The sequence below is a fragment of the Pseudopipra pipra genome, chromosome 1, assembly GCF_036250125.1.
Source record: "Pseudopipra pipra isolate bDixPip1 chromosome 1, bDixPip1.hap1, whole genome shotgun sequence".
NCBI lineage: Eukaryota > Metazoa > Chordata > Aves > Passeriformes > Pipridae > Pseudopipra > Pseudopipra pipra.
Window position 1 is genome coordinate 53,462,936 of NC_087549.1, and position 15,171 is coordinate 53,478,106.

The following is a 15,171-nucleotide window of genomic DNA, read 5'->3' on the forward strand; positions in this document are numbered from 1 at the left end:
ATCAGGAGCTAAAGATTAAAACCAGAGTGCAGCTGCTGTTCCATCGAGCAGCCTGGTGAGGGAACAGCTTCTTCCTGTAGGTCATCTAATCACTGGGCTGTCATTTTACAGTGTAACCAGTCTTGCTAAACGTATGCTGACTTTGAGTAGCTTGAACCTAAGTCTTCTGGCATTTTTACGCAGATAATACAGGTCTTTCTTTTTCTGCCACCCTTTTTACCCCAGAATGGGAGTACCTAAGAGTAAGGTCCATCTTGCACACTGAAACTGCATGACAAAGCCTGCAGTAATTGCAGGTGGATTCCAATCACTTGAACATATTAACAGATTCTGTGACCTTAACATCCTAATTTCATGTTTGAAAGCGATTCCTTGTGTGTTATCATAAGTTTGGCTACTCTATGGTATAGGTCTGTCTGTCTTCTGCCTTGCAGGATTTTTGAGGACATGTATGCCTGCTCTATAAGTGGGTTGATATGGTTTAATATTCTTTAATACAAGCTATAGAAGTTGGGATTAATAGTGAAAAAGAGCTCAAAAATAAAAGTAACAAAAATGCAAAACAAAATGGGAGATAGAGCTGCAGAATGATAGCTAAAATTTCACAATGTCCATTGTAATTTCATTGCAGCACTCTATAGTGATCTTTTTAAAGTTACAAGCTGATGTTTATCTAAAATAATTTAGTTTGGGCATATGCATTATCTTGTTAACTTCATAGAAATATGTACAGATTTTGAATAGTCTCTGTCTTGCATTTTGATGAAAGGTTTGGTCATTTGGAGAAAAAATGTCTGAAGTGTGATTCAGGCAATCTTTACAGGCCTTGGATCCTAAGGCAATTTCTGGTGCATTCACCAGACTTCACAGAAACTCAGCCAGTGAAGGTGAATACTCTGTCAGCATTTGGGCAGTGGGGAGTCCATGATAAAGCTGATGGATTGATTATGACACTAACTTTAAATGAATTGTCTTGAACACTGCTAGGCTCCCAGAAGAACTGGTAACCAGTAGCAGGCTGTTGCCATCATCAAAACACTTTTTAGATCTACACTCCATCCCTGAGTTGCCCACCTAAAAAGCAGTGCTGCGACTTTGGGCTGGATGAATCATCCTGCTACACCACCAGTGCCCAGGGCAGCAACAATAAGGCCTATCTCTGAGTTACCCTTCCAGGTCAGTCCAAAGAACTGTGTTTAGTTTTCTGGTGAAGTAAAGCCTAATTTCTTAATTTTAAACTTGCAAAGGGATTGCTTCTGAACTTGTATGGAATATATGCCACTGACACAGCTCATTCATTCACTTAGACATGGGACAGGCACACAGACAGAGCAAAGGTTTGGTTTTGGTGGGTTTTTTTGGGGGGAGAGAGAGGAGGTGAAGGGTCAATGGAAAGAAAGAATAATCCTAAAAGCATAGGAAAGAGAGCCATAGGAGGTAACTTCATACCAAAGGACAGAAAATCTTAATGTGTACATATTTCGTCAGTAACAAACCAACAACATACCTATTACCTTAGATTTTTAGTTGCATAATTCTACATGGAAAAGAGGGAAGCTCTTGCTTTTCATTTTTATTTTAAGGAAAATTCAGGCTTACCTCAGTGTGTTGATAGGTAAATGCTAATTTTCATATGTATTGGCATCAGTGCACATAAGGCATTTTATTCAAATTTTACTAGCTTGTAGTTGTGGTAGAATTTAGAGGGGGAGGAATTTAAAAAGCCAAAATGCCAGCTTTTTTAAAAAAAAATAATGTATTATCACAATCCCTGTAGTGAATACATACAGAGTAGTTTACAGCTGAAGCATTTTCATTCTTCCACCTTTAGCATTGCTAAAGTTGGGGTTGCTTTCATGAGATGTGAGGATGTGAATTGCTTGCCTATATGGATTTTCTCACTGCCTGAGGTCATTGGATGGCTTATTGACCAAACTGAACAGCACTGTACTGAAAGAACTATGCCTTTTGAGTGAAGAAAAGCATTAAAATATATTAGCATTAACTTCTTAAGAAAAAAGGTGGGTTCATAAATACCACTAAAAATGATGAACCATCAGCAGAGCTGCTAAACTGCACGCAAAAGCTCTTTCATTTGCTGGTGACCAGCAAGTTTGACTGGTCACCAGCTCTGCACCTTTACTTTCCAAGTTATTAACACATCACTGAGAATACGCTAATTTTGGCTTCCTGCCATGCAATGCAGTTCCTCAGCTGTATTTCCTGCCAGTAACCTTTACTTCCATTTCACAGTGATTTCTGGGCACTGATTATTAGATCTCTAGATGAACTCACCTTGAATCCATTTATAATCTGTGAAGCGAAATAGACATTTCAAGGGAGGAATTGATTAGATAATAATCTAATAATTTTTGTAATTAGATATTAAACATCCATGTTAGAATGAGATGCATTGCACCCCACTTTTGACTTATTATAAGATTCAGTCTTTCGCTGCAGTTGCTTGAAATTGTTATTGATGATAGAGTTTTGCATAATGTGTACAGTTTTAACCCTTAAATCAAGGTTTTCATGTACCAGGTAAATAACAAATTTTAAATTAAAAAACACCAGAGAGTACATTTGAAATAGAGAAAGCTGTAAAAAAAACCTTACATTATTTTGGTATTGTATAACAATAATAAAGCATTGCTTTGCTTAGTTTATAAGTAATCCAAATACTTCAAGAGTATTGCTCGGTATAAAGAATGACTTCTTAAGTTACCATCATGATTTCAACAAGTAGAACAGTAATCTGCTAGATTTAGTTCATAAAATTTGATATTATAATTTTTAAAAAATCCTTTAATAGTTATGTAGCATTTGTATTTTTATGTCTGTCAATATTTTGAATTTTTGAAGTGCAGTCTATCCATTCAGTATTTTTCAAAAAGACACCGAGAAGAATCATAGAATGGTTTAGGTTTGAAGGGACCTTAAAGACCATCTAGTTCCAACCCCCTAGCCATGGGCAGGGACACTTTCCACTAGACCAGGTTGCTCATGGCCCCACACATGTTCAAGAAGTTCCTGGCAACGACATGCCATAAATGTAAACTCCAACATTACGTAATGTACATTGTATACTAACACTAATTCAGGTTTCCATAGGGAATTGAAATTAATAAGAGTCCACAGGAAGGGAAACACAGAATTTGGCAGTACTTGAAGTATTTTACCACAGCACCATTTTTTTGTTAATCTTTGGCTGTGTGCTCTGTGCAGTTAACAGAAGTCAGCCATTGGCTCATGCTATAAATCACATAAAATTTTAGAGATAACATATGGAAAGTAACCAAGCTAAACTTGAAAATTTAGGCACTTGACTCAGTAACATCTTTTTCTCTTTTCTACTCACCTTCTTGTGGTGCGTAGAGAGAAATAATCTAACCATTCAGAGAGCTGTAAATAGCAGAGAAGGTAACTTGGGCTGGGAAAGCAGTATGGTAAAGGCATGAAGGGAGCCTGAGGAGATTCACAGATTAGTGGGGAGGCTATTGTTTGCTGACACAATAGAAGGAACAGGCTCCGAAAGGTGTGTGGACGTCTGCCATCTTCTGCTGCCTTTCCCTCTGCTGGATGGGACTTCCATGGTAGAAACAGCAGCTCACCATGATGAGGTGGAAGGATGATGAAAGGGGCCTCTGAATCCCCAGGTCCCCTCTCTCCCCTTGGACAGTTGCGCTGCTCTCTCAGCTGGACCAGTCTGGCTATTGCTGTTGATTTCTGCAGTTGTGCTCTTACCAGAGCCAGGCTGTTCTGGTGGCTCAAAACTCTTGATTTCTTTCATAGTCTCATTTGCACATGGCTCGCTGCATCTCAAGACAGAATTATTAGATTAGGTGAAACAGTTCAGATGGTAATATATTAAATACTTTTATCTAGTCATGGGAGAGGTCTCTTCTACTTTGATTTCTGTCAGGGAAAACCAATGGCCCTCACCTGCAGTTTTGAATACAACATTGTCCCCAACAGCCCTTTGCAGTGTTCTTGCTGTAGTAGAAACCTGCAGCCCCTGTGGCCCAGGATGACAAGGTGTAGTATGTGCTTCACCTGGTCATTGCAGGCAATCACAGGGATCCCTGGTCTGATAAATCCTGCTCCTCCTAGTCTCCTTCTCTGATACCAGCCTTCCAGTCTTACCTTCTTCATCCCTCTTCTCTGTATCTCTGCCAGATTATGTTCATTTCTCTTGAATGGAGGTGACCGAGTGTCAATCCTGTTTTCCACAAATTCCTGTGAGTATAACAGGAATACTTTTCTTTGTATGAGGAATACCTTATTTGATATGTTCTGGGGCTCCAATTTGGGGTGGGTTGTGGGGGCGGTGGTTCCTTTTTTGGCTTTGTTTTGTTTTCATGGTCAGTCTGACAACTCATGGTCATTCTCAGATAAAATCTATCCAGAAATTAAGCTTTCAAAGGGGAGGAGTCTGTGATGGTATACACATGCAGAAGAGCTGCATCTGAGATGCATAAGCAACTCAAATTTGGGCATTTGCTGTCTATTTCATAATTAGTTTTTGCAGCCTCGATAAAACTATTTAAAAATAAATGACATAGAATAAACTTCTGTCATCCACTGTGTGCCTCTTGCAGATGTAATCCTTGAATCTTTCTGAATGTACAGCTGTTCATTCCTAAACACACTATAAATTGTTGCATGGACCACAAGCATTTGAATGGTACTGTGGAGTTTTAACCTAGCTTAATGTAAGTCATTTACATGTTGAGACAGAGCATCCCTGTGTGCTTCTTCCAAGCTCTCTTCTTTGTATGCAGTGTTACACTGGTTTGTATTTCTGATAAATGTTTGCAGGGTTTGTCTGTTAATAGCTGGTTTTCCTACATGAACAGGCAGCACCCTAAGCTCTCTAAAGGTTAAGAACAGATTTGTCAATGAAAATTTATAATGGATGATTTTATTTAAATCAAGTGTTCTCAATTAGTGTCCATGTAAAAGAACTAAGTAAAAGAATACAACAGTCATAATGTATTTAATGATCTTTAAGTGGCAGGTTATGATCATATCTTCATTAGTGGTAGTAACTGTGGTGACAGTGTTGTTGACAGGTTAAACCATTTCTTACGACAATAGCTTTTGTGCTGTTGCATCAGAATGAGAAATGCAATTCCTGAAGATTTGCATATTGTGAAGAATAGGCTGCAAAGACATGGAAGCATAATCTTGTCATTGTGTTTAGTGATGTGGGTGGCAGATTGCTATAGCTGATTCTGAGCAGGAAGAGTTTGCATATAGGTAGGTTTAGAGGCCTCTAAATATTTTAGGATTGGTAGGCAAATGGGTTGGCTAGGTAAGTGTTGTTTTAAGTTGTTAGATATTCCAATCAGCTATAAGCTTTTTAAAACCCTCTCAGCGTTTTAAAACATACAGTGCAGTGTCTGAGCAGCTGCATTAGCTGAGATTGCTGGATTAGACCCCTTTTGCACTTGTACTATTGCTAACCTCAGACACTGCTGTGATAGTTCTGCATAGCATTGCACTGCATCATTTGGACACTAAGATTTAAAATTTTAAGGCAGTTGCAAGGCATTAAGCTATAATGGTTCCCCTTAAAAAAAACCAACAACAAAAAGAAAAGAAATCTCCACAAAACACAAACACCAAAAAACACCCCAAAAACCACCAAAACCAAGCCCAAAACAAATGTGCCTGTAATTTTGGAGATTGTACGGAAACGTGACACCATTGTTGATCACGCTGGAACTTTAAACCCAGAGAAAATGTTGCCATATTTTAGGAAGTTTTTTCACATTATCCATTTTTATTTTAAAAACCACCTTTTTCTTTCCCAAAGTATGTGAGAAAATACAGATTCCTCCTAACTTATTATTAAATAGCTCGTTCCAAAACGTCTTCAAGTTCTGTGGACTGCTAAACCTTTCCCCCTTCTTCATGCACACACCAATGCTTTTATCACCTTTCATCCCAAGTGAAATGATCCTGTGAGAAATATTTGCTCAAAAAAACCTAATTCATGTTATACAAATAGGTGCCGGAAAAAACTTTTGATTTTATTAAAAATAGGATCAGTAAAATCATATGAGTTTGAATTTCCTTAACTCATTGTAATTTTGAGACTAGCAGGGAATAAAGTAAATAAGAAAAGTAGATGAAAAAAAAGAGAAAAAAGTAGACTTACTTTCCAGAAAAGTATCACACGTGTTTACAATTGGTTTTCCCCTCTCCCACACAGATATGCAGATGGAATAGTCATCTATATAAGTAATGTATCTGCTATGTCTTCATATCTACCATTTTATCTGTCCAGAGAAATAAATAAATTCATGTCATGAAAGCATGGAAGTTTACAACATTGCAACATAAACCTGGTTTTGGAAAGGACCACGTGGGTCAACAAGCTATGTCTCTTCAATTATGAGCAAACACATGAGAGCTGTTTAATCCAAAGTTATCAAAGCTTTGTACAAATATACCACAGAAATACCTATAGGAAACTCAAGATCTATGTCACAAAAGGCCAAGCGGACCATGGCTCAATAGGTATTTGTTACAAGCAGATGTATAGGTTCAAAAAGTAGGTGGATGAGGAGAAAAATACTGTGTTGTTGTTTATTCAGTCAGTTTTGATATTTTATCTGGATTTGATAGTCATGCAGTCAAGCAAAAGCTGTGTTTCTGTGCTAAATATTATTGATATAAATCAGAGTGTGAGTGCATGAGGCTACCCACATATTGGCAACATTATTTCCAGAAGCCAATTTTTCCTGGTTGCTCTTGTGTGTAGTTACATGTTGGGATCTTTAAACAGGGCTAGGAAGCAGTTACAGAATTCCTTGATTCATGTTAAAGTGGATCTTCTTTATTTGTAAGAATTTTCTATTAAGGGATACCATTGACCATGCAGGCACACATAAGAATTAGAGCATAACTTCGAATTTGAATGCCAGTAACTTAACTATGTAAAGATGTTCTTCTTTTTCTTTTTTTTTTTTTTTTTTGAAAATCAATCATTTGCTGGGATAGCTAAAGCTTAATTTCTCAAGTGGAGGAGTTAAAACACTAATGAAGAAACTAAAAAGTATCTCTACATTTATGTAAAGGCAAAGGGGTAATACAAACAAAAATCACAGGTCAGATGTGTTTGTGGTGAATGTAGAGACAGTCTAGCTCGGCAGAATGTTGTCTAATGACTAGGGGTGGAGGCAGGCATGCTGTGACTGTGAGTGTTTTGCTCAGGCGTGTGCCTCAAAGTTAAAGGTGAGGTTAAGGCACATCTCACATATGTTCAGTGTCTCACAAGTTGGTTTTCTTTCCAGTTTTTTATTCCTGTCCAAAGAGGGAAATCATGATAATCGGCCTGAGCATTTACTATTAAATGCAAAATTTTATATGACAGACAAAACCCTTTATAAGCTGCAGACAAATGATTTGGCTTTGCTGTTACCACTCTGCAAGATGTTAGTCAGAATGTGGCAGAGAATCCAGGACATGTCTCCTGTACAGACTTTCCCCATTTTTTGAACGTGGTAACTTAGCTATAATTCTAGCTGACTTCTTCATTTATTGATGAATTCTCTTATAAATTAAGGCAATATTAGCATGTTTTGCCTGGCTTTATTTAAATCTATTTAATCCTGAGGACTCTCCTAAACATCTGATTAGAACTAATTTCCCACTGCCTTAAAATGGGAATGTATTACTTTGCTTGGTTGGGGAGGTGGGGGGGCTGCAGGGGAAGAAGAGGGGAAAGTGCCCTTGGAGCGTCTAGCCAAGTGAAATTCTCCATAAATTGGGATATTGTCAGAAAAGTGCCTCTTGTTTTGCCAAAAATGTCAGATATCCTGTAACAGTCTTTCAAATTCATCAATTTGCTTATTGCAAAAGCATCCACGTCATTTTAACAATGTTATTTCATTGTAATATGTAAGAATATTTAAACCACAGGAGGTTACTTAGTCTTTTAAATGCTACTGGGACCTTGCTGGATTTATGTTAGTTTCAATCAGCAGCTTCTGCCTCTGGTACCAACAGGTGGACATGTGTGGATTGTTGCCATGCGAGTCTCTCTTCATAGATAAGGAATTTCTAGTTATAAAAGACAAGTAATAAACACTGGAATTATTTTACCAATAAGAATCTAAAGGGAAACCCTGAGCTGATAGCGATGGCCATAGCAGAAGTTCCTTGTTCCCTCTGCTTTCTTGCAGGATATGGATGAGGAATAACTAGCTTGGATAAGGAATAACTAGCTCGAATGAAAGAGGATTGCCCTCTTTCTTTAGTGCGGTCATACTGCAAATCTGCTTTTTACCTAATGCTTTTCCAGGCAGGCTTCCCCAGGAGCATCTGCCTCCTGCTTAGAGCTAATCCTTCCCGGGGCAAAAGGCTATCACTGTCATTTCTGTGGGCTGGTGCCTGCGGCTTTTCTCTGGAAAACTTTTCTTTCTCTTCAGACTCCATTACATTTAGTTCACAGTCTTCTCCAAAGTCACTTCACCTCCTTTCTCCCTTTTGCTGATTGTCTGTGCTGCACAGAAATGAGGCAGGTTGTGGTTTGTGGGAGAGGAGTAGGCAAGGGATAAGTTGGTTTATCAGGTGAGTTACATGGTGACAGCTGCCAAGTAAAGGAGTATGGCATGGGAACGGGAACAGTAAACTGTGTCAGGAACCCAAGGAACTACTCAGAGCATGGCCATGCCCCTTAGCATTGCCTGACCCTCTTCTGCATAAGTGAATTTGTCCTTAATCCATGGATGTGAATCATGGATCAGGTCCACAGTCACTGTGGAAATGCATACCTCACCTTCTCTGGCATCTTTCCCAAACAAAAGGATGAAGGTTAGATTTTTTTAGCATAACATTCACTTCTCTGCAAAGTATGTGCTCTGTATTTTCTGGACTCTTAGTGTTTTTAATACAGACAGAGTCATAATTTTTGTGGTTCCTTGTTCATATATCTTATAAAACTCCAAATGTAGCCTTCCACGGAGTGTGTACTTTTGTGTTAATATTTGACATCTGCAGAGAGACAAACTTACCAAAGAGAAAGAATTATTTTTCTTGAATACCTATGCAAATAGCGATTTATTTTTCTCTTTTCAGACCCTAGTTTGATGATGAGGTGGAGTAAAAACCACAAGTGCTGGTGAGTTGCATATCCTGATTCGCAGTGATGGGCTACATGAAAAAGAGAGGCCAGTGAGGAGAACCAGGTCAGGTCACTATGGTGTTACCCACCTAGTGCAGTGCCCATACTTGGGGATGGTGTCAGCAGAGAGTTCAGAGACCCTGAGGCATGAAGAGTGTCAAGCAGGAAGAATCTCTTTACCAGTTGCTTAGATCCCCCCTATGCTTTTAATTACCTCCGTCTTTCCATTTGCTCTTTTTTTGAGAAACGGAACCAAAGCCACAATAGAGGCTGGGTAAAAGGAAGATGGTCTGCAAAGGGTGTGCAGGGTTTCGGTAGAGAAACTTTCTCCACCTCTACGTCATTTTTGCAAGAAAAAGCTCTGCATCAGTCCTGCTCTGGACTGGAGGGGCAAGGAACAACCAGGTCTCTCGAGCTGCATCTGTAGGAGCTCCCTGTTAATTCTCACTGGGTTTTTGTCCCTCCTTACCGCAAACAGAATAGGCATGAGAAACAAGACTGACTTTGTGGCAGGAGTGGCCACCCAGCGTGGCTGTTTGCTTGAACTTGGCTTCAGCTAGTCTGTCAGTCCTCTTCCATACAAGAATGCAAACATGGCCTCACACAAGCGACTTGGGCTCCTCAACATTCAGCCTGAGGCTCACAAACAGTGCAACCTGAGGTGGGAACTCAAAAAGGAAAACAGGAAATAAGGGTGTCTCCGGTTTCCCTCCACGAGGGCTTATGATGTATGGCCTGGTTTCACGATGGGACAGCACCAAGCTTGAGCATGAAGTAGAAAATGAATCTCATTTTTGCACACACTTACCCACTCAGTGTGTATTTATATTTATATATATGTGCATATATAAATATATGTATGTATACATATGTTGCCTGATCTGAAGGAGCAGAGGCAACGTGAAATACCTCATTTTCAGGAGGACTAGGAACTTGAGGAGGATCCCACGTTGGTTGCCTGGGAAGAGAGGGGAAGAGGAGGAAGGGTCTCTTTTCCTTTGTCTGGGATTTTGTTTTTATTCCCGTGTACAATTTGTACTAGAAGCTGGTTTGGTGAAGCAGCACTGCTGAAACCTTTTATAGAGTTTTAGATTTATCTGTGTGCAGAGGAGACATATTCATGTGATAGCTGTGATTTCTCTCCAGAAAAAAAAAAAAAAAGCTGTGTCCCAAGGGGGAGAAAATTTCTCTTGTGTTTATTATTGCTTCTAGGATTTTGTAGTTCGATTATGTCAGGATAAGTGCTGTGTTTGGGAAAAGCAAAAGGAGGGTTTGGAATATAATTACAGCCAAAAGTTCTTTCTGGGCACAGGTTGCTTGCGCGTGTCACTCTTGAACTGTGTGATCTTTTCTCAGGAGGAAGAGACCCAAAGGGGTCATGGGGTTTTTCGAGAGGGAGAGAGGAAATGAGAAACACTTTCCCTCTTTTGGAGAAAGGTAAAAGCAGGATATACCAGGATCCTGTCAAATTCTATTTATTGGCACTGAGCCGTTTTAAAGCTGGGAACAAATCTGCACCAAAAATCTCAATGTTAGTACGTGCAGGAAGAAAACTGCTGAGGAGAGAAGGGGAAGAAACAAGGCAGATTTAGCTCCTAGTTCTGATTGACACTAGCCAGATTCGGGACCTAGGTCTCAAACTGAGGTATTTACATAGGAAATAAATATGGCTACACAAATCTTGTGCATCATAAATTATGGCTTCTGACACTGAAGAACTATGAAAATTCAGACCCAGTGAGTGATTTCTAACCAAGACAGTTCAGTTTTGAGCCCTCACGGTGCTGTGCCAGGGAGCAAACATGACTGCTCTTCACAAAAGCTGTTCATCATATATCCTGTGTCTGACAGCCTCCAAAAACAGCAGTCATCCTGAATTGGGCTTCTAAACCTATCTGTATCTCAGGTGCTTTTTGCCTCTTCGGGCAGGAAAATATCAATGGGAAAAAAACAGTCTGTCCTAAAAAATGCAACTCAGTAATGCTTAAAAAATGCATATTTCAGACTAGCAGATCCTGTCAATTTTTATTTGTGTTGCCTTCCTCCCCACCACCACTTCCCCCACCTATGTAAGAAGGAAGATAAAAACAGCTTCCAGAGCCTAGATCAAGGAGTACCATAAAACCACATATCTGGCACTCGCATTCCATAATCTCCTGAAAACTTCAGGTACCCAACCACAGGTGGAGCAGTACCTGTTTCTTTTCTGGGTCCTGCCCTTTTCACCTTCCTCTGGTGTGTGCTCAGTACCACTTTCAGCACTTCCAACCATTAAAAGAGAACCACTGAAAAAAAAACCTAAACTAAATCCGTCTGCTTGTAAACCCCATTTTCTTTTTTGCCACCATGTGCATCTCAAGACTTCTTAGACTAAAATGCTGTTTTGTTTGATTGAAGTTGATGGCAATCTCTCTTTGTTTTCAGCTGAGACCAGGATTTTGCACACATATGTAGCTATCAAAATACTAATTTTTAAGTAATCCATCTTTGGAAGTATGGGGGAATAATAATATTTGGAGATAAAAGCTGAAAGTACGTCAGGATTTCAGAGTCATGCCTATCCTTTTTCTAGTGCTCTTGTGCCTCAGTGTATCAAGGATCACGTTTGAGTTGTGCAGGTGGTTTCTACACAGTGGAAGTTCAGGAGGAGCCAAGTGCTTTACAGCTGCTTTTGCACTGAGATGACAGTTAACAAGGCAAGAGATTTGTAGCAAGAAGGAACAATTATAAGGTTGTCTAGCTTGAAGTTTCATTTTAGGACCTAAAATGGAGGTAAACGAAGGAACAAGGATACGGTTTCTTTTTGAGATTTGTTGTTGTGGTGATATTAGCATGCGTGTTATCACGTTCAGATTAAACATTATCATGAGCTGTTTGGACAGCTTCATTTTCTGGTTCAGCTGATACAGTTTGGAATATTCAATGGAAAAAAACGGCCCGTGTGGTGCTGTGACAAGTTGTGGACAGGGACATTTTGTTTGTTAAGAAGGCGAGGCGGGGTGTTTGTGCCCGTGCGTGCCCTCTATGTCGGGGTACAGGCGGGCAGCCCCCCCGCAGACCCCACCCCGCTGGCACGGGCAGGCTCCCGGCGCTGCTCCCCCAGGTCAGTCACGATGGCAGCCACCACCTGGGCCACGCCAGCCTGGGATTTCAGACCCAGGAGTGCCAGCCCTTGCTCTGGTAGCGGCCGGGCTCTTCCAGCACCGCCGAGGAACGCGGGGAAAGATCGGGAAAAGGCCCCCTGGCTCCGCGGGCGCAGCGCCCCGCAGCCCCTTCCCCTCCTCCAGGCCGCGGGCGGGGGGCCCAGAGGCCGCAGGTCCCGCGGAGGCGATGCCAGATCCAGGTTTTCGCGGCGGCAGCGCTGGCGGGGCGCGGGGGCCGCGGCGGCCGTGAGGGGCGGCGGGGGCGGCCCGGGGCGGGGGGCGCGGGCCCCGCGGAGCCGCCCGGCCCCGGCCCCGCAAGATCCAGGTAGATCCGTCCGGCTTTTACCTTTCTCCTTCGGCTTCCCTGCGCGTAGGGCTGGTAGCGGGGCTGTTTCCTGGTCTCGCAGAAAGAGGCAGTGCTGAGTTAGGAAGACAAAAATAGACCTTTACAGAGAAATATAGGGATTGTGTGCGCTGTGGGGAGGGAGAGCGGAGAGCGGCACCCGGCTGGTTTCCAGGAGGAGCCCTTTTCTCTCCCTCTCGTTGCATGTTAGGGATTTTTGCACAGATTTCTCCCCCCACCCCCTCCCCGCCGGGGCAGGGACACCTCTGCCGCCTGCTCGCCGCATCTCTGGTGGGGAGCGAACCAGCGAACTCCGCTGCGATCGGAAAGCGGCCAGAGACCATTTTATGTGAGCGAGCCGGGGGGGAAGAAGAGGAGAGAGACCGTCGCAGGGACACACACGGATATAAAGACTTGTCTTCTGCCTCCCTCCCCCCCCCCCCCCCCGCCCCTCTCCCCCTTGTAAATACTAAATCTGTGAAGGCAGCGATTTGACATCCACCCTAAGCAGCGGCTATGGGGTGTTTGGGCAACAGCAAAACGGAGGATCAGCGTATCGATGAGAAAGCGCAGCGAGAAGCCAACAAAAAAATAGAGAAGCAGTTGCAGAAAGAGAGGCTGGCTTATAAAGCGACACACCGCTTGCTGCTCCTGGGTAAGAAGGAAGGGGCAGAGGTGGGGGACGGGGAGAGGAGGGGGCATCTGCCCCAGCCCGCCGGGGCGGCAGGGCGAGCGGAGAGGGGAGATGCGGAGAGGGGAGATGCGGCGTGCGCCTTAGGTATGAAAAACGTAGGCTGTTGTATTGAGCAGTGAGCGAGGCGTCCACAGATCGAGCTCAGCGCCTGAGCCACATGGATGCACACATACAGAAATGCTGCCGAGGTGGGAGATGCTGTCGCGTCCAAAAAAAACCACAAAAAACACTCCAACCCCCCCCAGCCTGAACCGTATATCACAATGTTCTCCCTTCTTTCTCTTTTAGGGGCTGGTGAGTCAGGAAAAAGCACTATTGTGAAACAAATGCGAATCCTACATGTCAATGGATTTAATTCAGAGTAAGAATTATTGACACTTTGTGACTTATTTTTCCTTAAATGTTGGAAACAGGTTAACACACAGTAGGCTAGGAAATTTCTCCTCTCATCCCCTGTGTTTTGATGGCTTGACACTGCGTTTTGAGGGAGGGAGGCGAGTGAGAATAAGGAAATTGTTGCTATTGTATGTTTGCATTTTCTCCTTCTGGCCCCTTTACTGTATTTTACACTGTTGCTACTGCAGCGCTTGACAGGCCCCTGTGTAGCAACAACATGGCGACTACTTTTTACATAGAAGCAAATAACCAAATATTGCATCTGTCTGTAATATAAAAATACATGTCAAGTCATATTCAGGATGACAGTGTGTGCTGTTTTTCCGGTGTTGGGGTTAGCGTAAAACTGAAACTAATTTTGCATATTTGTTAGAAATCATCCTGTTTTGTGAGGCTACATCATTTTCTCTCTGAAGAACTCTTTGCCAGAAATCATTATTAATCCACAGCATTAATTTTAGATATCTGTTTGCCTTCAACTACGTGTTGTTAATTTCAAGCATGTTTACAGCATGTTGTAGAAATGACAGAATGACTTCCAGTTCCATCAGGGGAGGCTTTGCAGATGTGTCCATGATTGTCTGATTTAAAAAAAATGTATAAGGGATGAATGTGCATTGCTCTTCATATTGTGCAAGAAAAGGGATAAGGGGAAAATATATTTTTCTTACTTTTTTTTTTCTGTTAGTATGTTTTAATGATTGAAGAGCAGATAAACAAGCGATCAGTGAAAAAAATTAAATGCAACTGACTGAACTGCTTTGGAAGAAAAAAATCAAAGTGTTAATATTTCTGTTTTAATGCAGAGAAAAGAAACAGAAAATACTGGATATTCGGAAAAATGTTAAAGATGCGATTGTGGTAAGAACACACTTTATACTGTTCTTAAATGCTTGGTTTTGCTGGAATGAGAAGGATTGTGCTCTCCAAGATTGTGATGAGAGAAATCCCATTTTGCTGATCAGATTGGATTATCTTCTATTGATCCTGTATCCCGCGTTTATCCAGATTAATGTGTTTGTTTTTTTGTTTTATCCAATTCTAGACTATAGTTTCAGCAATGAGCACTTTAATACCCCCAGTTCCATTGGCCAACCCAGAAAACCAATTTCGAATGGACTACATCAAGAGTATAGCTCCTCTTTCTGACTTTGACTATACACAGGTAAGAATACAAACCACTCATTTATTCTGCTTCAAGGGGGAACATGTTGCTTCACTTTGATTTACTGAAACATTGGGGTTTTTTACTTTTTGGAAGATGGTCATGGGAAGACCTTATGCCAGCATCACCTCTGGTTAACTTTCTTACAAGGCTGTGGTGGTTGCACCTGTTTTAGTGATGCAGGCTTTTGTTGTTATGGATTTATTTGCTGCTGTTTGTAAATGCTGCTGTTTCTGCATTTAGTTCTCTGCAAATTTTCTGATGCAATCATACATATTGACAAATCAAATAAGACTT

The 15,171-nt window shown here is 41.5% G+C and overlaps 1 protein-coding gene across 2 annotated transcripts in view; it reads left to right on the plus strand.

Annotated features, from left to right (window-relative positions):
- Nucleotides 1–15,171, plus strand: part of GNAL (G protein subunit alpha L) — a 192,213-nt gene that overhangs the window by 58,093 nt on the left and 118,949 nt on the right. Inside the window, exons 1-4 of one of the 2 annotated variants that reach the window (XM_064657019.1) lie at nt 12,647–13,274; nt 13,602–13,674; nt 14,516–14,570; nt 14,755–14,874. In XM_064657019.1, the coding sequence (XP_064513089.1) occupies nt 13,136–13,274; nt 13,602–13,674; nt 14,516–14,570; nt 14,755–14,874 (387 nt within the window). In that variant the 5' untranslated portion in view covers nt 12,647–13,135. Of the gene's footprint in view, nt 1–12,646; nt 13,275–13,601; nt 13,675–14,515; nt 14,571–14,754; nt 14,875–15,171 lie in introns of those variants that run through there. The other variant, XM_064657008.1, reaches the window with a different exon arrangement.